This window comes from Galleria mellonella, unplaced genomic scaffold (assembly GCF_026898425.1).
Source record: "Galleria mellonella isolate WM207_F2 unplaced genomic scaffold, CSIRO_AGI_GalMel_v1 utg38, whole genome shotgun sequence".
NCBI classification, from domain to species: Eukaryota; Metazoa; Arthropoda; class Insecta; order Lepidoptera; family Pyralidae; genus Galleria; species Galleria mellonella.
The window spans coordinates 2563398-2589706 of record NW_026442090.1 but is presented as its reverse complement, the minus strand read 5'-3'; the positions used below and the strand labels follow the sequence as shown (position 1 = coordinate 2589706).

The window sequence follows — 26309 nt, the reverse complement described above, 5'->3', positions numbered from 1 at the left end:
AATCAATGTCATTGTCACTACTATCACGTGTGTCGTTATTCGTAATGTGTGTTGGGTATTACGATTGGGATTATTAATCGCGTTTTGAAAGTTATTTTTATTTCCATTTCATATTATAGTCTTCAAAATTAAAAAAAACAAACACAGAATAATTTTCTAATCATTGTACTCTATAATTATCATAAATAAATTCCAAATCCAATTTCTGTCAGAATTAAAAATTAACAAATTACGTAAGTTATTTGTTGTGTGTTTATTTTGCAATGATAAATTAAAAATAAATTAATTCGAAATTTCATTAATAAATTTAAGGAAACATGTCTATATTTGGTATTCCTGATACTATATTTACGATAACTTTGATAATAAAACCCTCGCCGTTAATGTTTACGTACATTAGCTATAAGCATTCCTACCCAGATAAGAAACCGAACAGTTGGCAGCCGACTGCGTCTTATGACTGAAGTGTTAACGCTGTGGCTGTGGGTGCATTCAATGTCAAAAGTTCGCGCGTGATTTTCAATAGATACATTGTACAATAATAAATTGTACAAAAAACTCAGTACAATGCAAGATTGGATCAAAGTAACTCTTATTTTATGCTTATTCGGTACTTTACGAGAAATCCGCCCTTCGGAACCGTTTGTAACTGAATTTTTACTTGGAGAATGGAGAAATATTACAGAAGATCAATTGAATCGTGAGGTGTATCCTGTTGGAACATATTCATATTTATGCCTGTTGGTTGTGGTCTTCTTAGTAACTGACTTTTTGAGATTTAAGCCAATTATTATTTTGTCTGGTGAGTATAATTTTTACATTATATTTAATTATATTCTATTGGTTTTTATTGTTTAATTTAACAGACAATTAACTACCTTAATCTATAAAATGAATTTTATATTATGTAGTGTATAATATTTATACATATTTGATTTTATTATATAGTTACTCTTTATGAAAATATAAAATTTTTGCCTATCCCTAAGACTCGTATGAATATACTATTTAAATAACAAATTATGTAGCAGTGAAACTCACAACTTTTTTTTTAAAATCTCATATATCTTATATAAAAACTTACTTCAACTATTGTAAGGTTAATTTTTTTTATTTAACTCAAGATTGATGATCCCCAAAAGGGGTGATTTGACAATAGTTGCTACCTTGGCAGGCAGATTGGCAAGTGCAGTTAGACTTTGGTGATGTTCTAAAAGGGATGCTGCTGTCAATACCTTGACCATCAATTTGCTTAGTCACCTCTTACAACACCCATGGAAAAGGAAGGGGTGACCTACTCTATGCCGGGACCACACAGCAAAGATGCATTTTAAAAAACATATTTTTTTTTCTTAAAATAAATATTTGAAAGTCTTTCAAACTGAATTTTTAATTAGACAAACTAGCACAGTTTTAAGTGTTCATAATGAAGTGTGACAACTTTGCAACTCTATCAATTTCCAAAAATAATTGAAGAATTTACAATGTTTCTGACTGATTATTTAAAAAATGTTCTGCTAACAAACATTTTATAGTAATCATATATTATGTTATTAAACTATTATTAAAAAAAATGTTTTTGAATAAATCCAAAGCAAAATATTAAATAGGTGCAAAAATTTTAATAATAGATTTAAATGCCAAATATTCTACTATTAATGTTTTAATTTATTAACAGGTCTCTTTTATAAATAAATAAAAACATTAAAAATTTGTTATTGAAAATTTAAAGGTAACAATGCCACATTTCAGTAAGCAAAAATTATTAGAAAAACAAAAGTTATAAAAAATTATTTCATAGTCATTGTAAAAGGTGATATGTAAGAATATCAAGGGTATACTGTAAAGCATTATATGTATGTAGTGTATTTGTTTATGTAATAATTATAATATTTTTATACAGTTGTCCCTTTTTGTAATATAAGACCAAATTAATCTAAGTGTCAGTTTATACTCGATAAAAGGTTGAAATATTAATTGTTACATACATTATAATAGCAACAGTTGACAAATGCCTCTGATTACCCCATTGGTTGTGCGCACATTCATTTTGTTGCATTTAAAAGTATTTTAAAATTTTGCCTGCGGTCTACTAAAGATGATAATGAGACCAAATCATCCCCCACTCACTTTTTTATATGGATTTTTTTAACCCAAACTTTTCACTCTTCTGTATAATTTTTCAAATATATGCTTTAATACAAACCTAATAATTACAAATGCAACAAAAAGAATTATAACCAAATAAGTGCCAAAATTCTTATTGAGATTATTATTGAAGAAATTATTGATAATATTTCTTGAAATTTCTACAGGAATTTTTTTTATTTTTATTTTTATACAACTTAGAATGGCAAACAAGCTGACGGCCCACCTGATGGAAAGTGGTAACTGTCGCATATAGACATGAGCAGTACCATGGACATAACAGAGTATACTGTTTTGCCCACGATACCTCCCATGCGTTGCCATTACTGTTCTATCCATACTTAATAATAATTATTACAGTAAATCATGCTAAGTTTCATCAAAATCCATCCAGTACCTATAGAATGTATGTACAGAAAAACAAACAAAAAATCTTTATAGTTTTTTATTAATATAGATTACTTTGCATGTGGCCATGATCTTGAATTGAACTAATGGCGCCAAATGGAATTGAAACATAGGTTCATTTTGCAACTATAGTTCTTATACACATATAGTTGTTTCTTTAGAAGGATATTGCCATAATTGTTAACAATTATATCAAAGTTTTTAAATCAACATACTTTTTTAGTTTTTTTTATGTAACTTATAATGGCAAACAATCTGACGGCCCACCTGATAACCATCGCCTATAGACATGAACAATATTGTGGACGTAACAGAGTATTATTACAAAACTAAGTAATTATTTCAAACATTTATATGCAAAATATAAGTACATTACGACATGTATATTAAACCATATCTATGTCAGCATCCATTCTTATCACATACAGGTATGTCCCTATACATACTTTACAATGAGTGTAAAGCCATAAGTAAAGCTTAAAGTACGAAATTCGTTCCTAAATAAACATAAATTAAAGTAGATTTATTTTATATCCTTTACAATATGAACGCACAAGAGTGAAATTGTCGGATTATAAAACGTTATAATGATTACTTCTTATCAACAATGTCTATGTGTACTTTGATAGTCTGTTTACGAATTTATTTGATACTAGCTTTTACCTGTGACTTCGTTCACGTGACCGGGATATATTTACTGACTGGGATAAAACATAGCCTATATTCTTCTCCATCCGATATAGTGCGTGTATATCAAATTTCAAAGTGAATGGTTAAACCGTTAAGCTGCTATATAAAAACAAAAAAAATATTAATATACTAAGGAAGGATTCTTTCTTTCGTTTAAATTAATTCTCTCTGTGGTGATGGACTTAGATTACATTGTAATGAGGATGAAAATACTTCCCCATCAATCAGATGAGACGTCGTAAGAGGTGACTAAGGAAACAAAATAGGATGTATCCCGTAAAGAAAAAGAAACCTCGGAATAACACTCTACATTTTCTCCTCAACTCTCTACTAAAGTCAAGTCGTCTGACCAGGGCCTCTATACAAATGCCAAACGAATTCGTCGATGAAATCGACATCACAAGCGCGTCCGTGAGATAGAATGAGATACCAATGCCGGAGGACTCATTCCAACTTACGACACGCTAGCGATGTCGATTCCATCGACGAATTCGCTTGTCACTTGTCTAGAGCGCCAGAACTGTATTAGATTGGTAGGCCTATATCCTTCTCTTGTCAGGAGGAATCTGGGCCCAGTAATTAATGGGTTTAATCTGTGGTTTCTCCTAGAAATTGAATCTAAATTTTACATTGAATTTTACTGTGAAATTGAATATTGGCAATCTCTTTTTAGTATAGAAAATAATTGTCTCATTTCGTAAATAGAGAAAAGCAAGAAACTGGTTCTGGAGATTTTTTATTTCTCCCTCAAGTAAAACATGATCTATTGAATTGTCATAAATTTCTATCGCATGCCATAAGTACCTACTTTCCCTTTATATTTTTTCCAACACGTAAGTACCTAATCCAACGTACCACGCTGTTTCTCACGTGTACACTGATACTTTCAAACCAACTCGGTCTCCCTTTGCTACATTAAAAATGCGGTCCTCTAACCTCAGTTGCACTCTATAGAATATATTTTATTTTCACGTAATTTCGGCATAGTGTGACGCTAAGTATCATGTGATTGTTTTGTAAAACATCGGAACACGGCCAAGTTTCTTCCTACACGGCTATCGATAGACGTTCCGTCGCCCACAGAATACAATGTAATTCACATTTGTAGTAAATGTTGCATAAAACGTAGACGACACTGGTACTACAGGACAGAATCCCTATATATAATATATCCCTATTAATACGATAGCATAAAAATTACAATTACTCGTAACTTTTGTATAGCAGACTTCATCTATTTTTATACTGTGACTAAACCTTTATTGTTGGTAGAAGGAATTGTTAGGAATGAGGATCTAACAACTCCATTACTAGCAATGTACTATAATACAATGTACTGTAATATATCAGGTCGACCGCCAAGTGATTTCTGCTGGAAATCATCGTGGTTAAATCTTGTGGATTTTATCACGATGGGCTAACTCACCTGCTTTCATCTTCACGTATCGTACCTCATTGGTGCTCTGCCAGCGTATACCGATAGCGCGGACGGAGTTGCCATTCCATTATCACCCAAAAAAAAAACCTTTATTATCGGCAGAAGGGATTGTTAGTAATTACTAGCAATATACCCATCAGGCCGACCTCTACATGGTTCCTCCTGGAAATCATTATGGTAATCCTAATGAATTCGTCACAATGGGCCTTACCACTTATCATCCTTCACCGGTGGTAGTTGTAGGTTACTACTTCATTAATCATCCTTTCACAAAAGAACCTTATCGTCACATTGGTCTTTGCGTTTAATACGCTGTAAGTATACTTGCATTAGCTCTCTTAACACTATACCTATACATAAATGGCCACTTAGCATAAGCAGTAGACACGCATGCATAATAATTATGTGACGTAATCGAATTGATAATTCAAACTAATTTTGTTGATTTACTACTGCTGTTGCGTTTTACACTGTGTGTTAAATAACACAGGTGGCCTAGTTACCGAATTTTTACTGCGTGTATCTGCAACTTCAATAAGATAATTCTACTAAATTGCACTTCATTCAAGGGCTAGATGACGCGAATGTGGTCTAATAATGTGGTGCTTATTGCTAAGAATGTCATATGCGTTGTATGATGATTAGATAGTATTGTGAAAGTTTTTCACGTATATTACCTTCCCTCCGGGACGATGTTAGAGGGGTCTATCATGAAATGAAATTCCACATTTACGGGCTCAATTTCGTGTTTTCGTTCATACCGAAATCGATCTGGTAAATGAAGCGTAATATTGCGTTCATTATAAATCCTATCATAAAAGTTTACAGGAACTATATTTAGAATGGTGTGTATTATGTAATTTTAACATCAAATTTGTATTTGTTCGGTCCCGAAATTTCGAAAAATATTTCGTGATAAGCCCTCTGATCAGTTTTATTGAGTAAATGAAACAAAAGCACTTACTCCTTTACTTATTTTAATTTCTTCTAATTTCAACTTAACAAACTCCATATCGCAGCGTCAAGCATATTGGATTGCTATTAGACTACGAGTTCGATTCTCAGTTGGGGTAATTAGAAAACTAACTTTTCTAACACTATGAGCCAACTGACCTGCTTTCATCCTCACCTGTCATCCTTCACTAGTACCCCGCCAGCATATACCGATGGAGCAAGCGGGGTTACCATTCCACCTTCACCCATTAAAAAAAAACTCCGGGTTGAATGCGACTCCATTTCTAACTACATCACGCAATGATCACTTTCAATTTCTGTAAACATCATGTGTGACGTATATGAGTACACCTAACATTTTACTACAGATACGAATTAACTAATTAGACACAATTATAAATGTGTGTGTAATCAAAAGCGTGTCTGCATTATACACAAGTGTTATTATATTATAGTATTGTACATATATACGAGTATGTGTTACACTATAGATAGAGTATTGATACAATATTAAATGATATTATTTATACACTAATACCTCGTACTGTCGCAATGAGGTAGGACTAAGCGATAACCGCATTGTCGTAGTATAATTGCTTATGCATCTCTGTAAACTCCTAGCTAAGCATTTCTTTCACGAGACACATTCTTATATATACGTTAGCTTACCAATAGTGTGTGGGGAATAAGATACCGAGTGATGTGACGTTCAAACGATCAAATCTACGAGATTTGTAACTCCGTAACCACATAACTCCGGGTTTGCGTAAGTCCAGGTGTTACTAGTAATTTTTAATTTACTACAAGTACCTAACTTGTAATAAATTAGAAATTAATTAAACTGTTGTATGAATTTTAATAAAGTACTGTATAGTATGTAGGTCAATGTTTAGACTACTTGTTACTGCATTAAGAGCTCTCTTTTTCAAGAGATAAGACAATTTTGGAGCGTGATCGAAATTACGCCCACAATTAATTTCCATAAAATTTTAGATAATAATGTGTTTTTTTTATTTTGTTACAGGATTAAGTGGAATCTCTGTATATGCTATATTACTATGGACTTCAAGTCTGGAATGGATTCAGGTTTCACAATTTTTATTCGGTCTCTATATGGCTACAGAGGTCGCGTACCTCACTTACATATATGCAAAGGTAATTTATGTCAATTGAAATAAATTGATTCATAGTATCTATAGATTTTAAAAAGTAGTGAAGTATATTGTTTTCTTGTAATAATATCTATATTGTTTTTGTACATACAACAAGAGTTGCAATCAAGCATAGGGCCTGTCTGTTATATTGATAAGCGGATTCAGTAACCCATGAATGGTTGCTGCACCAGAGGCATAGTTAGGCATTAGGCTCACCCGTTACTGAAAGTGTATTGTTCATTTTAAAAGCATTTCAAATATTTAATTACTTATGAAGGCTACCACTCAATGCATCCCCTAGTCTAACGATTTTCGACGTCAATAATAATAATAAAAATTACAAATGGATATTCTTACGTTAAGGTGAAAACTTTAATTATCTTCGTATTTTGTATATATCGATGTGAACGGTGTGGACTGCCGTACGGTGAGCGTGGACTGTAGGGGCGTTGGTTCAGGCTGGAGTGAAACACAGGGATTACTATTCTGAAGCCTCCGGTACCGTCTGAAGAGAGTATTTTTTCTTCTTGTCCTATTTCTTCTCGAGTGTAGTGTGTCGCTGCCCGGAAGCGAATGCCGCTCGACGAGAGGCGGCCTATCTTTATACCCGCCCGCTCGCACGATAACATTTCCAACTCGCGTTAGCGATCTGTGTGAGCGGGACGGGGCGAGAATGAACGAGACGCGTGTCTCTTCAGATCGGTACTCTATAGCGTCTATTTATTGCAATTTACAATTTCTTAATTCTATTTATTGTTACAATTTCTATTTCTATTCGTAGGTAATAATGACAACACGCAAAGGAATACTTTATTTAACTTACACTATCTTAAATCTATGTAAATCTATATAAAATAACAGAATACAGAAACGATTAACTAGGGACTTAATAACTATAAATTACGATTACATATATACAAATAATGTCGCGAACATAATCTCCCGCCGCAGCTCTCGTAGCTGGAGTTAACTCGTGTTCGCGTCGCTCGATGTCGATGTGGGCAGTATGATCAGCTTCTTAGTGGGTCGCCGTAGGATGCCCTTGTTCGTCCGCACGTCGACTGCTCGGATCTCGCCGTCTGGTCCAGGGTAGGTCGCCACCACCACGCCTCGCGGCCACGTGTTGCGAGGCAAGGTCCCATCAGCTATCAGGACCAGGTCGTCCATTTTGATGGCTCCGTGTGTAGCTCGGGGCTCCCGCCGGTGTTGCAACTCGTAGGTACTCCTTCACCCACCGGTTCCAGAAGCAATCATAACGCCACTCCTTGTGTCCCGCCGCGTCGCTCTCTGTGAAGCTGCCTGGGAGTGGGACGCGCGATGGACCGCCCAATATGAAATGATTGGGGGTTAGGGCGCTGTCGTCGTCTGCCGATGTTGACACGTGGGTTAGCGGTCGACTATTGAGGGTGTGCTCGACCTCGACCAGCAGAGTGTGGAGGACTTCTTCCTTGGGCGCCCGCTCGTTCAACGTAGCGGCTAGTGCGGTCTTCACGCTACGCACCAGCCGTTCCCACGCACCTCCCATGAAGGGTGCGCTCGGGGGAATGTAGCGCCACCGGATGAAATGAACTGATGACTCTTCTTGGATGGCTTCCTCGGCTGCTTTCTTCAGTTCGACGTCAGCACCTTTGAGGTTGGTGCCTTGGTCGGACCATAATTCCGTGGGACACCCTCTGCGGCTTATGAAGCGCCGCAGGGCCATTATGGCGGAGTCCGTGCTGAGGCTGCCGGCGATTTCTATGGACTGCGCGCGTCGTTAGGCAGGTGAAGAGCACTCCGTATCGTTTCTGGCGATCGGCCCACTGTCACGGTCATAGGCGAAGTAGTCTAGGCCGGTGAACGTGAACACTTTGATGATGCGCCAGCCTTTGTGGATGGTTGCCCGTTGATGGCTGCGCCGGTCTTGCTCTTCGTAGGCGGCACAGCTGACACCTCTTCAGTTCACTGCGGACGGCGTGTCGTATAACACCCATGTTGTCGCACCTCGTTCGTGGTGATCTCGAAGCCGCCGTGGTGAAGTTTCCAATGCACCCATGCGATGTATAGGCGCACCCAGGTGTGGTTTCCGTCGACGACGGGGGGCTCTCGTTGCTCGGCTGACAGATCGGCGGCGGCTGCTATTCTCGATCGAAGTCGCAGAATGTCGTCGTTGTCTATGACGACCGACAGCTAGTCGACTGGATGACGGCAAATGTTTCAATGCTGCGATTTCGTTGCCGAACGCCTCTTGTTGTATCGCGCGAATCCATAGCCGTCGCGCGCGATCTATAGTGTGTGTCTATGGGGATGAAACACACAGATGGACTATTGCTGTTCTTGATTTTCATCTTCGTCTTCTCTCTATCGACTTTCTTCGTGCGGGTCCAACGGCATGGCGGTGCAGCGTTGATGAGGAATATGCAACACCCGTGCTGAACTGCGAACAAGTTTCAACCAATTAGAAAAACGTGACGGATCGGGTAATGCTATAGACAACTGCGTCGCGTTCTGTAGCTTGTGTACGCGTTCTTCTCCCGTTTCCGCTTGACTATCGTCGCTCGTACTATCTTCACGCGGCCACTGCTCTTCGGGGAGGTACAGGAAGTCCGGCCCACGGAACCATCTATGCTGCGAGCCGAAGTCCGTCGGTGGGTCGCGTGTGGCGTCGTCTGCTACGTTGTGCCGCGTCGGTATCCATCTCCACTCGTTCGTCTTCGTTTCTTCGACGATCTCGGCGACTCTATGCGCGACGAACGGCTTTATGCGCGAGGACCGGTGCGTAGCCATGCGAGCACGGTGCGTGAGTCCGACCAGTAATCGGCGAGCGGGCTTCAGGTCGTGTTCTTCGACTGCCGTGCGCGATAGGCGACACCCGAGGACGGCCGCTTGCAGCTCCAGTCGCGGTATCGTGGTCACCTTGCTGAGTGGGGCCACTCGTCCCTTTGCCGCGATCAGCGACACGTGGACCTCGCCGGTCGCGCTTACGGCCCGCCAGTACACGGCACAGGCGTACGCGTCCGAGCTGGCGTCGACGAATGTATGCAATGTATCGAAGCACCGCGGCACCTCCAGCGCGGACAGCCGTCGATATATCCGCCAGGCGTCCGCTTCCCGTGGTTGCAGCTCGGTGTCCCAGTCGATACCGGTACGCCACGTCTCCTGCAATATCTTCTTCGCCTGTATGGTGATGGGAGTGGCGAGGCCCAGTGGATCGAACAGTGACATGATCGCTCGTAGCGCTTCCCTCTTCGTCGGCGTCTGTTCCCCGCTGGCTATCTGTGGCGGAAGCTTGTGTCCGTTGAAGTTGAAGCCTAAGGTGTCTTCAGAAGGTCGCCATACCATCCCCAGTATCTTCTCCGCGTCGAGTTGTACCACGCTGTCCCCGCCGGTGTCGGAGAACGCGGCGCGCACTTGATGCGAGTTCGACGCCCACCGTTGGAGATAGTAGTTGGCTCGACCGTGGATCTGTGCGACCTGTCTTGAGACGCGTACGGCTTGCTCTTCCGTGTCGAAGCTGGCGAGGTAGTCGTCGACGTAGTGGTTCATGACCACCGCCGTTGCTGCCTCCGGGAACTCCTCCTTGTACTGTTCTGCGTTCTTGTTCTTGACGTAGATCGCTGTACACGGTGACGATGTTGCGCCGAATATGACACTCTTCATCCTATATTCCAAAGGTACCCTCTCGTCGATCTCCTCGCCACAGGAATCGTTGCATGTCCCTATCTTCTTCCCGTATGGTGACCCGCATGAACATGTCCTTTATGTCCGCCGTGACTGCCACCCGTCGTTGCCGGAACCGCATGAGGACCCCCGGTAGCGATTGAAGTAAGTCGGGGCCCGGCAGCAGCATGTCGTTCAAACTGATGCCCTTCGTCTTGGCTGCTGCGTCGTGCACGATAGTTTCCCCGGTTTCTGCGGGTTGATGACGGCGAAGTGTGGCAGGTACCACACCCGTTGGGAACTCCGTGGCGGGGCGACTTCAGCATACCCGTTCTTGAGTAGGGTTTCCATTTGCTGTTCATATCTCTTCTTGATTTCTTCATTCTTGTCGAGTTTCCTTTCGACCAGTTGGAGACGTCGCATTGCCGATTCGTAGTTGTCCGGCGGCACAGGGTCGTCCTTCTTCCATAATAACCCCGTCTCGTATCCTCCCGCCGGTAACGGACGAGTTTTCTCCTCTAAAATGCGTAGGGCGCGACGTTCCTCTTCATTGTAAGACCTCTTCGGTGCGATTCCCACATTCGAGCGCGAAATGTTGCTTCATCATTTCTTCCATCGATTGTTCCTCTTCATGTGTCGTCACTATGTGGCTGATTCTGTGTACCTGCTGTCTTGTCCTGCCGCGACTCGTACCGTGCAGTACCCATCCCAGGTCGGTGAGTGATGCGACCGGCTGCGTGTCGGATCCTCTTCTAACTTCGTGGGCCAGCAGTAGGTGCCAGTTGTCTTGCACAGTACCGTCGGTTTGCCCTCTTCGTAGACCAACTCCCTCTCTATGTCTCGTAGATGTGGACAGCCCTTGATGACGCTGCGCGGTACCGACTGCGGTGATAACTGCAGTCTGTCCATCGTCCGTGCCCCCACTGTGTATTCTTGTGAATTCCGCCCGCGGATCTTGAAGTGAACACGCGTCGATTGGGCTGCGTTGATCCGTGCCCCGGCCACACCTTCCATGTAGAATGGTGCGGGGGGACCCGTCTTCGCTCCGCCACCGTTGATGGTGCAAGTCGACCCGTCGTCCAGTAGCGCGTAGGTGTCGCACGTTCCCGTGGGACCGTGACTCGTATCGGCATCTTCAGGAACGCGATCTTGTCGTTTTCCCTTGCCGATGCGGTGACTGCGGCGGACTTGTCCTCGACGACGTGTGTCGTTACTTCATTCTCCGGCTGTTGTCGCGTGGTGTGCAGCAGAGGGTGATGAGTCTGCGTGCACTCATCCACTCCACATCTCTTGCTCTTGCAGGCGTGGCGAAATCTTCTTACTTTGAGGCAACGGAAACACAGCCTATGAGTCTTCGCTAACTCCCATCTCGCCGATGTGTCCGCTTCCTTCATCGTCTTGCAGTCCGATGGAGCGTGTCCCTCTCGTCGACACATCGGGCACGGTGGTGTAGCGGGTTTCTCCTGCGTCGTGTATGTCTTCGCCGTCTTCCTATCCCGCCGGTCTTCGGACGGTATCTCCTCGGCGGGGGCGATATATACAGAGAGTGTTATGAGGTCCGGTTGTCCCTCCGGTTGGTCGTTGGCGAAATCGTAGTACTTGAAGCGTAGTACCGACGGCATCTTCTCTGTGACGTTTCTCACTATTTCTTCGTTGTAGAGGTAGTGACTCTTGTTCATTACATTCTGCACCTTGCTTGCGAAGAGGCAGACGTCTCTTGCGTTGTCCGAGAGTCGTGGTAGCGCGCGGAGTTTGTTCAGTTCGGCTGTGACGAGTGCTCCAGGGCGGCCGAACCTCGCGGCTAACATCTTCATTACTTCTTCTGCGGTCGTAGACCCGACGAATAGGGAGCGTGCCGCGTCCTTTGCGGCCCCCTTCAAGCTTCTGCGCAGTCTTGCTAGGTTCTCTTGTTCTGTGAGTTGACTTGCGCTCTCTTCATAGGCCATCTTCCATGGTAACCACTCGCTCGACGATCCATTGAAGACTGGCAACTCGGTGACTTTGACGCTGTGGAGGGCAGTATGTTACGAGCGGCCATCTGCATGGCGATCGCAAACTCATTACAATCGATGCCCACCTTCAGCACCGGTTCTTCTTTCTTCATCGACTGCATCGCTGCTGCTATCGTAGGAATGGCGGCATGTGGGTCAACGTGGCGTGCGTGGTCCCGGTGAAGTGCGTCGCTGCTCGGCTGTGGCGGCGGCGCTCTCGTCCTCTTCAACGGGTCTCGATGGGACGAACCCCTGACGCTTGCCGGTGACTTCTTCTATCTCTGGTACATGCGGCTCCATTGTGAGTGCCAGCGTGCTTCGACGAACCCAATCCGACGTTCGTTCTCTTCTGACGGTAGCGTCGTCGTCTTCTACTTCCTCGTCGTCCTCTGATTCGGCTTCCAGGGCGGCGACACGTGCGGCGGCCAATTCCACCTCCTTTCGAAGTAGGAGTTCCTCCCGTGCCTTGGCCAGAGCCTTCTTCTTCTGCGAGGCCGTGGTGCGAACCGTGCGTGCCGTGCCGTGCTTCGGTTCCTTCTTCCTTGCTGTCTCCTCTGTCGTTCCTGTGGCTTCGGTAGTCTCCGTGGCTCCTGTGGTCGTCGTATCGCCGGACGTGTTCGTAGTCGATGTGGTGGCGGCGGTAGACGACGTGGCAGCGACAGAAGGCATTCTGACAGCCGCAGACGACGTGGTGGCAGCAACGGACGGCGTGGCAGCGACGGACAGCGTTCCGGCGGCCGTAGTCGACGTGGTGGCGGCGGACGTTGTGGCTTCGGTGACGGCGATTTTTTGTTGCGACGACTTCATGTTTCTCGTAGTCGGCATTTCAGCGATCCGGCTTCAGAATGGTCTTCCTCCAGCGATCCGGCTTCTCGATGTACCAACGGTGTTCCTCCAGCAATCCGGCTTCTCGAAGGACCACGATGAACGGTGTGGACTGCCGTACGGTGAGCGTGGACTGTAGGGGCGTTGGTTCAGGCTGGAGTGAAACACAGGGATTACTATTCTGAAGCCTCCGGTACCGTCTGAAGAGAGTATTTTTCTTCTTGTCCTATTTCTTCTCGAGTGTAGTGTGTCGCTGCCCGGAAGCGAATGCCGCTCGACGAGAGGCGGCCTATCTTTATACCCGCCCGCTCGCACGATAACATTTCCAACTCGCGTTAGCGATCTGTGTGAGCGGGACGGGGCGAGAATGAACGAGACGCGTGTCTCTTCAGATCGGTACTCTATAGCGTCTATTTATTGCAATTTACAATTTCTTAATTCTATTTATTGTTACAATTTCTATTTCTATTCGTAGGTAATAATGACAACACGCAAAGGAATACTTTATTTAACTTACACTATCTTAAATCTATGTAAATCTATATAAAATAACAGAATACAGAAACGATTAACTAGGGACTTCATAACTATAAATTACGATTACATATATACAAATAATGTCGCGAACACGATGAAAATTAAAATAATAGGTAGATAAAATTTTGACTTCTCAAATGAAAATAAATTATATTATTCAGTTAAAATATTTATTTGTCAAAAATTATATGAATACATACTGGCCTTGCACATGTAGTGACACATACACCAGTGAAATTAACTTTTACATTTTATTACTACTCGAACAAATTGCATTTTTTTTTCGTAGTAAGTAATTCGTATAAAAATAACACAGCTGTGAAGTACAAATTTTAATTATAAGTGGTATGCAATATAAGACGTTTCTTCGGTATATCTTTAAGATTACAGTTGGAAAAAACCAGTCTGCGTCGTTAAATTTACAAGGTAATGTAATTACCTAAAGTAATTATCTTCATTTTGAGTAAATACATCAAGCATACGTATACTTCACTTTTTCCTTTTATTAGCTTTTACCCCCGACTTCGTCCTCATAACCGGGATATATTCGCTGACTGGGACGAAAAGTAACTTATGTCCTTCTTTATCCCATATTTACCAAATTTATACCGTGTGTACCAAATTTCATAGTGACTGATTAAGCCGTTAACCAGTCACTATGAAATATACGCTAAGAGAAAACTAATAAACAAACTTACTTTTACGCGATTATACAATTTTTTATGTTATTGTTGTACACAGTAAGGCACATAGATACTTTATTAGATGCGAAATTAATCACAGGCGAACGCCAGTATGTGTAACCATCGGTAATAAATCAATTGCAATTGAAGATAACAACTATTGATATATAGTCTGTTTATAATAAATTATATGCACATAAATCTTTAATGAACACACTTCTGTGAAGATAAGAAGAGAACGACATTGAACTGTAAACCAACTTTGAAGTTAATTCATTAATTATTTAATAATTGATTATAATGACTTTACCTCACATAATTAATAAATACTTTATCTATATACCTACCGTCTAAAAATAATATATTTATGTAACTGGAAATTTTATGTATTTAAATTTCTTTAATAAATACACAATAAGATAAAAAGTTACAGATGACTAATGATGTACTTGGAATCAAGCTGCTAGCCCATTTCAAGTAATCCTTCACACAGACCATTCATTAATATATTTAGTTTTCTCTTTTCTGTATCCATACATTACCAAATTCGATCTTTTTTTATTATTATCTTTTATATGTATGTCCAAGTCGAATCAACGTTTATTCTGTCATCAATTGCCATGCCACTTTTAGGCTTCCTCATATTGAGTACTTACGAGATCGATTGCTTTGCCCAATCATCGTAATTACCATAGTTATTATATATACATTATGTACAAAGTCGTCTGGCTTGATACTTCTATTTTACCTATTATGGCCCTGTTGGGAGCAAAAGGGTTGTTGATTGACAGTCTAATAGCCCAGCCCCATTACTAGCAATATACCATATCAAGTTGATCTTCGCGATTCCTCCTCAAAACCAGCCGGCAACTCAGCTGCAATGGCTTTGGTGTTGTGGGTAATTATGGGTGGCGGTAGTCACTTACCATCAGGTGAGCTGCTTGCTCGTTTGCTCCCAGTGTTATAAAAAAAAAAAAAAAACATTATGGTTAATTCTTGTTAAATTTATCACGATGGAGCCAACTGCTCTACTTTCGTCTTCACCTATCATCTCTTACTGATGCCCCGCCAGCATATACCGATATCGCAGGTGAAGTTACCATTCCATTATCACCTATTAAAAAAAATATGGCCCTACCAAGCAACTCGCTTGCATATTGTGTACCTGTTTGAAGAATGAAATTAGCAGTGAAATTGGTAGTTACTGAGTAATGTATCTGATATTGCAAATATTCAGATGTTGTATTTGATGCTATTCCTAGTAACAAAATATACTGCCATAAAATATTTATGATTTAATATTGTACAACCACACAGTCCACACTCTCAACTGTATGTTTAATTTTATACAAGTCATACATTGCCTATAGTGTCTCAGTGCTAGGCAAAAGCTTCCTCTAACTTCTTCCACTTCCCACGGTCGCTGGCCAAAGCATACCAATCCTTGTGGAACTTACAAGATCTTAATTGCATATAGAAAAACAAATCTTTATTTTTAAATACTTATATAATGTAATCCGCCGTCTTGGTGAGACTGTCATATCGAATTTGTAAAAGTCATCAGTGGGGCTGTAAATGTGATGTTATTTTAAATATTATAATTTTATGCAAAATATTGTAATAAAAATTTCCTTGGCAGGTGGACTCTGCAAAGTATCCGCTGGTGTCGTCGTATACCCGAATCGCAGCTCTTACCGGCAGATTCATATCAGGCGTGAGCTCTCAACTTTTAACCCACTACGGGGTCATGGACTATCGAGAACTCAACTATATCACTTTTACAGGTGCTTACAGAACTTTTATTTATCATAATCGTCATATTTATTTATATCTTGTTAGGGTAATCATGAGAGACTCGAAAGGAAGGAGAGCGTTTAAAAAGAATTACGAAATATCATAAGGAACTATTATTATACTATACCGCCAATGTGACTTATGTTTTGCAATATATATTTTTTTTTTATACGACTTTGAATGGCAAACAAGCTGACGGCCCACCTGATGGAAAGTGGTAACCGTCGCCTATAGACATGAGTACCATGGACATAACAGTACACACACATACTGTTTCGCGCCTGAAACCCCCTATGTGTTGCCATTCCTGAGGACTCAGGTGTTATTCCTCTGTACCCTGTAAATTCACGCCATATGTTCTAGTTGGTGTGGCTCTCTCAATACTGCATAAATGTAAGGACATCTATTTATCATTTTACACACATTAAAATACATATATATACAGGGCGGACTTAATACCTGGCAGCATTCTCTACCAGTCATGAAAATTTATATTATCTTTTATTTATTATTTATATTTTTATTACAAAAACTATGGTATTGATTATTGACAGTAGTAAATTTATTGTCATTACATCAGGATGCAGGTGGCTCTGGACCGTTCTTTATGGCAGTCTATGGGAGAGCCTTATGTCCAGCAGTGGACGAATAATGGCTGAAATGATGATGATGATGATGAAATCAGTATCAGTAATCGTAATTTTATTTGTACTTACTCATTTCAAGTGTTTAGGTAAAATTTAGAACAAAGCATACAATAAAAATCGCCGTCACGACGACGTTCGTTTCAGCTCAGATCCTGGCGACATTTTGGGCGTTCTGGCTGCCACCGGTCCAGTACGGGATATACTTCCATCGGAAAGTGTCCATCGCCAATCCACTGCAACAAAACTCGAAGGCGTTGGATGATAAACAGTCGCCGCCTGCACCTAAGGTTCTAAGCTACGTCATTTCTTTACACCAGGATATATATATTTTTTTTTATGAATGGTAATGGAATTGTAACCCCGCCTGCGCTATCGGTATACGCTGGCAGAGCACCAGTGACGGATAATAGAAGAGAATGAACAGGTCAGTTGGCCCATCGTGATGAATATATCAAAAATTGACCTGATCTAGCAATATATCCTATATTGCTAGCAATGGAGCTGTTAGATCCTCATTCCTAACAATCTTTACTCAAGAGATAATATAATACTAACCCCATCTATACTATCGGTATATGCTCGCGAAGCACCAGTAAATGATGATAAATAAGGATGAAGTCAGATCAGTTATCGTGACAAAGTCACCAAGAATCGACAAAGATGGGTGAAGCACCTCGTGGAGGTCTCAAGGAAATATATTGCTAGCCCTATTTTTCCCATATCCTTAGTATTGAAGTAAGAATGTGTTACCATACTTCGTCTTGTTATTGTCATATCGACCTTATTCTAATCTGGCTAGATGAATAAAAATAGAACAGAAAAAATATTTACTTAAATGAACTTAATCACAAGTACTTCTGAATTGCCGTGTTTTGATGTTTGCTAAAAAGCGTTGGGTTCGGAATATTATCTGCTAAGATAAACCCGCAAGATAGTCAACAGTTACTCTTTAAAAATAAATGTCTATAGGTGTCGACGGTTACCACTTTCCGTCACGTCTCCAGCAGGTCTTCATACCTTCTGGAAGAGAGTTGATAAGGCTCTCGGAGAAATCCTCTTTACCCAGCTTCCACACCGGGATCATTGGCTATAAGCTCTCTTCTATTGGGGAGGCGTGATCTTAAAATTTATCAGTGGGTAGTGGTGCTTCTCTTCTCTCTTCAGACAATATATTAATATATAATAGATAATTAACCTAATAATAATAATGGTCATGTCTATAGGCGACGGTTACCACTTTCCATCAGGTGGGCCGTCAGCTTGTTTGCCATTCTAAGTTGTATAAAAAATTGTAATTTCGAAATTTGAAAACGATGACAATCAAGAAATAGGATTGATGTAAATAGTACTTATTTATATTTATAATTTAAAATTGTTATTTATAATAATATTTATCATTTTATATCTTTTAAAGTATAATAAAATTTTGATATATGTGTATGATATTTGTATATCTTTCATCAAAAGTCACTTATGTCGTCCTTAAGAGCGTTTGTAATTTTAATTTGACGAAGAGTTGGTAACGTCGCAATTTTCAATAATTAACATTAAATTGTTTCTGATTGAATATAAAATTGAACTTTTAAATTTAATTGAACACACTCATTCTTGCTGAAACTGCTGTAATATGTTTTCGTTGATTTTTTTTTCTACGTATTTAGTTAATTTTGTAGTTTTATTATTATTTTTAAAATATCACATCTCCTCTTAACATTTTAAGGAGTAGAGATGGCAAATTATAATCATTATTAGTTATTTTTTAACCAATTTTATTTTTGTGCGTAATAGTTTTTCTTTCTTTTTAAATGTAAACATTTTTATTTATACTTTTGCACACATTAAAAAATGTCTACAAGACGGACTTAATGCCTGATGGCATTCTCTACCTATCAACCGTTACGCTAAACAGAGAAAGAGAATAAATGACGGTGCATAGATTAAAAAAAAAAATGTAAATTAAATAAATATTTTGAAAGATAACAATTTATGTTAAATAAACATACAAACATATACAATAATATACTTACAAAAAATATACACACATAAATCACATACAATACATATATAAATAACTATACGTACATATAAGTAACTATAGATACATCAATAATATATATTATTAATAAATATAATCAATTGAATTAATGTAAATTTTATATATCTTATATATCTAACTTTAGACATAAGATACCTCATGTCTGATTCACAACATAGCAAATAATTTAATAATAAAAAAGTTTTTTTTTTTTTCCAAACAGCAATCGTTCCGTGCAAATGTTGTGGAGGCGTCGATGCTGATCGGGCGTCACGCCCGCGCTGCGTACACGCGGCCCAAGGTGCTCGCGTGGTCAGCGCTCTACGCGGCTGCGCTGGCGCTGTTCGTACAGGCGCAAACGTATATGCAGCTGCTTTGGAAACAGATACAAGACGAAAGCAACGCACCGGTGAGTCTCGTTTTTTTAATCACTAGCTTTTGCCTACAACTTTGTACCAGTGGATTTTGGAAATACAAGTAGGTTATCACGTCTAGATGACTTATTAAAATAAAATTTACCCCAGATTTTAAGTTATACATTTGGGAACAGTTATGTTCCTAACTGTTAAAAATGCATTCAATTTGGTGCAGTATTTTTTTGCAGATACCGATATATAGACGGAAAGACAAAAATTATAAAAAAAAAGTATTATTTTGGCTTATATTGCTATCATTAAGACCACTAATGTAATTTTTTTTTTTTAATATTTCCTGTATATAGACATCGTCTAGTTACAATTTTTTTTTATCAGTATAATTTTTGTTCACTGCTACGAGTACGATTAATAAACACGCTTCTAGGTAAAGTAATATTCCTATTTTTTTTTTTTAATAATTGAAAATAGAATGGTGAATTCACCTACGCTATATTATGCTACCAGGGTACCAATGATTCAGTTCAATAAACTCATCGTAATAAATTTACCAGAAATTAACACTGTAGTTTCCAGCGAGACCGCTTATCTATCAAGACCTCTCACCCAATAAGATTGTATTTGCGCACCGGAAACAAAGGAATATTATATATTAATTTTCTTATTATTTTGACCCCTTTACCGATTGCAAATAATTTAATATTCACAATTCTAATTATGTGTGGATATAGAAAAAAAATTAATAATGAACTAATCCACCTTATTAGAAAAACAAGATACTAATTACGGATTCTATTAATAAAAAATTTCATAATATGTATTTATTAATTTTGTTAAGTATAAAACGGCGACGAGTTAAGTTATTTCTCAATAATTAAGATTATAAAGATTTTTTATAAAAAAAAAATTACCGTATAAAAAATATTGTTATAATGTCCTATCAAGTGGACAGTCAATGTTTAGTTTGTTGAAATTTGAAGCTACGTGCACGACTATAATCATAAACTTTAAAAACTGTATACTTTGTTTTCTTGCAATTATAATTGTATTAAAAAAAAATATAATAAAAATGTCTATAATTTATATACGTAATAATAATTAATTATAAAATGACGTTTAATTATACGGGGAAGTTTATCTTGACCTAATCGTCTTCAATTATATCAAAATTCAGTAAACCTAATTTAGATTATTCGTAGCGTTATCTTGTAATTAATTACATTTATATTATAATTTGTAATAACAATTATATTATAATTCTAAACTGCGAGTATAATTATTGACATATTTATTTATAGTTCAAAGGTCGATTAATTTTACTGCACGCGGGATAGAGCAGAAATACCACCCGATGACTTGGTAAATAAAACTGAAAAATATTGAATTCACCTTTGATTTATTTCTCGTAAGCTCACTGACGAGTATTCTGATTGAGCAATATCAAATGTATTTACTATATCTTATTAATTTACTAAATAACCGAAATATAATTGCAGAGACACGCTTGTTTGATCGAGCGCCAAATGAAAAAGAGATCAAATCAATGACTAGACGACGTACTCCAAAATGATACCATTTTTATATTTCCACTAGTGTTTTTTTTTATATTTATTTACATATCAAAATTATAGTTATAACACATTACATGAAGAGATACAAGAATGTTATGAAAAAAAATTAAATAATACTTTTTCTTTTTTATTTCAATTATACTATATGGCTTCTTTCCAGCCATGACCAGTGACATTCTTAGTTACATTTTTTACTAGATCATAGACTATAAGAAACTAAGATCTTGCCCATTAGGAATAAATTATAATTAATTGAACGAAATAGATATAGACTTATTGAAGCCATAGATTATATAGATAGAGCTTTAAGCCTCATAAACGGGTCACCTTTTTGTCAAATTAGCTGAATAGTTTTTTTTTTTTTTTATCAGTGTTCTATATACATACTTACGCACATAATGTATCTTAACGTGTTCTTTAATAAATGTTTACGCATTAAAAAGATGGAGAAATTATAAGAGAAAATAAATATAGAAGTTATAAAGAATCACTCTAAACTATTAATCACGCAAAATTGTATGAAAAAGTTGACCCGTATTTCTCGAAGCATTTCTATGGAAACACTATCTATATAATTGAAGTATATAATATTGCGTAATCGACCATTAAACGACTTATGTAAAAAAAAAATGTATAGGTGGCGTACAATGGGGCAGTGGAGGCAGCGCAGACGCTGCTGGGCGCCGGGGGCGCGATGGTGGCGGCCATGTGGTGCCGCGCGGTGCTGCCCGCGCCCGCCGCCACCGTGCAGGCGCTGGCCATGTTCGCCGGCACCGCCGTGCCCAACGTGTTCGTCTCCTACGCGGGGTACATCGTCATGGGCATGCTTTTCCATTACACCATCACAGTGGCCAGGTGGGATATAAGTAGTAATAATCCTTATAAAAATATTTTATACTATATAGTTGTGTCCCGCGGCTCTGTCCTCGAATCAGTATATAAACTATGCTAATTTTTTTTATGCAATTTAAAATGACAAATGAGCTAACCTGATGAAAAAAAATGGACTTAACAGAGCGTACTGTATCACCTATGATACCTCCCATACGTTATCATTCCTGAATATTAAGGTGTTATATCTTTGTACCCTGTAATTTCAATTTTAATTTCATTGCTATACACTTGAGACCGAAAACAACTGGTTCACGGTAGAAACACGAAGGTACCCAAGCAAACGACTTTGTATAAAGTCTGGTAAAAAGAAACAACAAATATACATTCGTGTTTCAACCATGAAGCAGTTGTGTTTGCATGGCTATGTTTCAGTTTGAAGGGTGGGATATGGCGTGAATTTACTGGGTACAGAGGAATAACACCCGAGTCCTCAGGAATGGCAACGCATGGGGTGTATCATGGGCGAAACAGTATGTGTGTGTACTGTTATGTCCATGGTACTGCTCATGTCTATAGGCGACGGTTAGCACTTTCCATCAGGTGGGCCGTCAGCTTGTTTGCTATTCTAAGTTGTATTAACAACTCAACCAATCTTCACGAATTTTTTGGAACGATGATAGGCGAAAATGAAGTCAGTTCGTAATGAATTCACTTGGATTTATCCACGATGATTCTCAGGGAGTCACCATTGCATAAAAAAAATTGTGCATCTCTTTCTATGTCTTTAAATTACAACCTATAACTGCAACATATATTTCTTCCAGCGCCAAAATAGCTGGCCAGTTAAGTGACGAGAGCTGCTTCGGCTTGATATTTGGCATCAACACCCTTCTCGGCACCGGACTCCAGTCGATCCTCACGTTGGTGCTCATCCAAACCCTCGTGCTGGACATATCGACGCAGTACTACGTCATTAGCGGACTGTTCCTATTTCTAGCTGCTATTTGGATAATCGGATGGAGTATAAACCTGTGTCGTCAGAGGAAAAGTATACATATCAGCAATCAGTATTAGTATCATCACTACTGCTTTTCTTGTGAGTGACGATAATCCTTAAAAATTCCAACCAATAATTTTACTGGTTGGTCATGTGACTGCATTATACGTGTTTAAATTAATACCCATTTAGATATAAGCTGGATAAGGCGATAGCGACTTACAATATTTAAAATAATAAGGTTAAAACAGTAATAGTAAGGGATTTTTGTGTTCATAAAACCAAACTACTTTCCCCAAGAAACATGTGTCTAAATATGATAGCGAATTAAGTATTATATTTAATATATGGATACGGCGATAAAAAAAAAAGATTTTTTCAGCCTTCATATAAACTGCTGCGCAGTCACGTGATCAATTTAGTCACGTGTCCTTTTGGGATAATTTGTTGTTTTATGGATACGAGAAGACAACAGCTACAATAGAACGAGTTTCTACCGTCCTAAAACGTGATGAGAGTCGCCGCCATAAATATAAGCTATTAAGCGACTGTTATCCAATGAGACTCATAATTTTTCCTATAATAACAAAAACATTTTGACTCCCCTATATCTATACGCCGTGACTATCAAGTATGTACGGAAAGCTTTAAATTTTTGTCTTATTTCTACTCTTTGGGAAAAAATGACAATTATTTTGGTCTCTAAACTGGATGTAGTATTATTATTTGTTTTCCAATACATGATTACATTCTATACAAGTGATAGTCTTTCTTTTATATTCACCGTAATGTTAGACAAATAAACTTTTTGATTGATATCGTAAGCTAATTGTATTTATATCTAAATGGGTCTTAATCATTTAAGAAGAAATCGCATTGTTTTTACTACTTATAGTTATAGCATAGTGTTATGTATACAGTATGTTTTAGGTCTATTGGTGATCTCAGGCGACTTTTTAAAATTAAACAAACATGTTCAAAATGTAATTATATTGCATTTTAGAAGGTCTATCTAAAAATCTCTGTACGAATTATGTAAAAAAGTTAATGTTAAAATTTATAGACTGAAAAGTGAAACTTCTTATTATTGAATTTTTATTTTAGGCGTACTGGTTATTGACCCATAAAAATTGGTCTTATAAATTCTATATGTAAATAATTAAAATATGTAATTTAAACAAATTGACAGACAAACTAATCCTAAAAACATAACATATAAGGCATTTTTACTTTGACAAAGTCCTCCTTATTTGAGGTATTGCTATTTCTTTTTACTAGTTTTGACTGGTGTCACTTGAAGTCACCAATATTTAGTGCATTTATTGATGTAGATTTTAAATTATACAGTATACACTTTTTATTTATCTTATTTAATTTATACTTTTTTAGAAATTCGCTTATTTATGTTACAAAATGACATGTAATGTCGATATAAATATAACCTCTGTTACTTAGTGACGGATTGTAAGTATATACTTTTAAAAAGATGTCTTGTTTTTAATTCTTTGTCGAGGCAATTTAAATTATTTATACAATACACCTTTAGTACCACCACTTAATATAAAATTCGCAAAATGAGTATTAATAAAATAATAACCTAAAAAAAATTCATAACCTATTTAAAAAAAGAAGAGACGCTTTTCTTTATGTGATATAACGTACTAAGGAAAGATCTCTAGACTAAATTGTAGATAACTAGATTGTAAAATCTCTTTTTTTTTAGGTCGACATTTAACTAAAACTTGTTTTGCTTGTTTCAATTCAATATTTTATTAAGGGTGCGACGTGTATAAAAAAAAATCTAAATTGGCTCGAATCTGGATATTCTCAGTTATGGCTCGAGATATTAATTGACTCTTTAATGGAGAAACAGGCGATTAACGCGACTAACTTACAGACTGAAAAGACACTAATCGTGCAATACGTAAGTTTAACGAATTGTTCCTCTAGAGGTAGTTTTTTTTTTTTTTTTAGTTTGATTTAGTGATAAAACTCATTGAATTAATGTTAAAAATATTAAACTAATGAAACCTTATTCTCAAATAGGAGAATAAACTAAACAGCCGTCTAAAATAAAATTACACATCATGAAACAGAAATCATTAAGAGCATTCATAACGAAATACGATAACGTCGTATTTTTTATGCAATTGTTGGAATTTGTACTTTATATTGCAAAACCACCTTTTAATTTCACAATATATTTATTTTAATTATATTTTTATACAAAGACTTGCACATTGGACGATTGTTGTAACGGAAGAGAGCGAAAGCAATTTTAGAGTTGCCATATATAGTATAATATTAAATTTGGTGTTTGCAACAGCAATTTAGAATGGTTGTTTGCTATTGCCTAAAACAAATACTTGATAGAAAATGGAAATTAATTATCTGTTATTTTACACATACAGTCATGAACAATGTAAATCTTTTAAATTTTTCTGATTGATTATTATTTAAAAAGAGCTCTGATAGCGATTTCAAACGTTAATCGTGTATTAATATTCTTATAATTGTTATTGGAATTCGGAATTTTACAAATACACATTTAAAATGTATTTGAAATATTCCAAAACAAAATACGAAGTAGGTGCAAAGTTTTTAATCGCAGATTCATATTCAGATTAATGTATGTTATTATTAATGTTTTAATTCGCTATCTGAGCCCTTTTTAAATACCCGTCAGAATAATTTTTTTTTAAATTGTTTTATGAAAATTGACAGATAATAGCGAAATTGCCATACTTCGTTAAGCAAAAGTTATATTTATTCTTAATGATCTTTTACCAGTAATGCTATTATCATCGAAACAGATCGAAAATTAATAAAAATTTTAAACTTGTACTACGACGCGTCAATGAAGTTCGTATGAGCTCTTAATATTGTTTCTTTTCGACTTTTTCACTGATTATATTATTATTTATTTATATTTATTTTGATCATGTTGCTTGTCTGTCTGTTCCTCTATTTGAAAATATGGTCTTATTAGGTGTACATGAATTATTGCAAAGCAATATTATCAGCATGTAGTTAGCATTGTAAATGATCAAAAGTATAAATGAATTTCCCGCCAAATTCCTAGTGTTAAATTTTTTATGGGCAAAATTGATTATTTAAAAATAAGACAGACAAAATGTACTAAACATCAATACATAAGTAAGAGTAATCTTTTTATTCATATAATGTCATTTCGATATGAAATTATATCAAATTTACTTACCACCATGTACCATTTTTAAAGGAAACAATTGTCTAATACATTTTGTGCCTCTTGTTTCGTAAATCGTCATGGCGTCACTTACATCAACACATCTGGTCTGGAGTGTTTTATTTCTTTAACAGTATTTTGATTTACCTGATCAAATATTACCTTTGTAATAATTTAAATAAATGCAAACCTAAATAAGATCTGTGCGTGGATATAGACAAAAATTTGTCATATTTATTGTTATGGATATTAATAAAAAATATTTGTACCAATTTTGGCTGTGGTATGGATGAACAGTTTACTTTCATGTTACATTGTTGAAATATGTAAGTGAATAAATCTTAAATGTATAAATACTGTATTTATTTATGCCTAATGTGTA

At 37.8% G+C, this 26309-nt stretch overlaps 1 protein-coding gene across 1 annotated transcript; it reads left to right on the top strand.

Annotated features, from left to right (window-relative positions):
• The first annotated feature begins 27 nt into the window (after positions 1 to 27).
• Positions 28 to 26281, top strand: LOC113522514 (folate transporter 1-like). The gene is made up of 8 exons (XM_026908218.3): positions 28 to 233; positions 421 to 802; positions 6663 to 6793; positions 16107 to 16251; positions 17053 to 17195; positions 19167 to 19352; positions 21526 to 21743; positions 22547 to 26281. Exons 2-8 carry the CDS (start codon positions 568 to 570, stop codon positions 22794 to 22796), a joined length of 1308 nt encoding a protein of 435 aa, XP_026764019.2. The 5' UTR covers positions 28 to 233; positions 421 to 567; the 3' UTR covers positions 22797 to 26281.
• Positions 26282 to 26309: the final 28 nt, after the last annotated feature.

Coding starts and splice junctions, on each gene's coding strand:
- LOC113522514 (XM_026908218.3), top strand. CDS start 568: ATGCAAGATTGGATCAAAGTAACTCTTATTTTATGCTTATTCGGTACT. Junction 19,353..21,525: donor AAGACGAAAGCAACGCACCG/GTGAGTCTCGTT, acceptor AAAAATGTATAG/GTGGCGTACAATGGGGCAGT. Junction 21,744..22,546: donor TACACCATCACAGTGGCCAG/GTGGGATATAAG, acceptor TATTTCTTCCAG/CGCCAAAATAGCTGGCCAGT.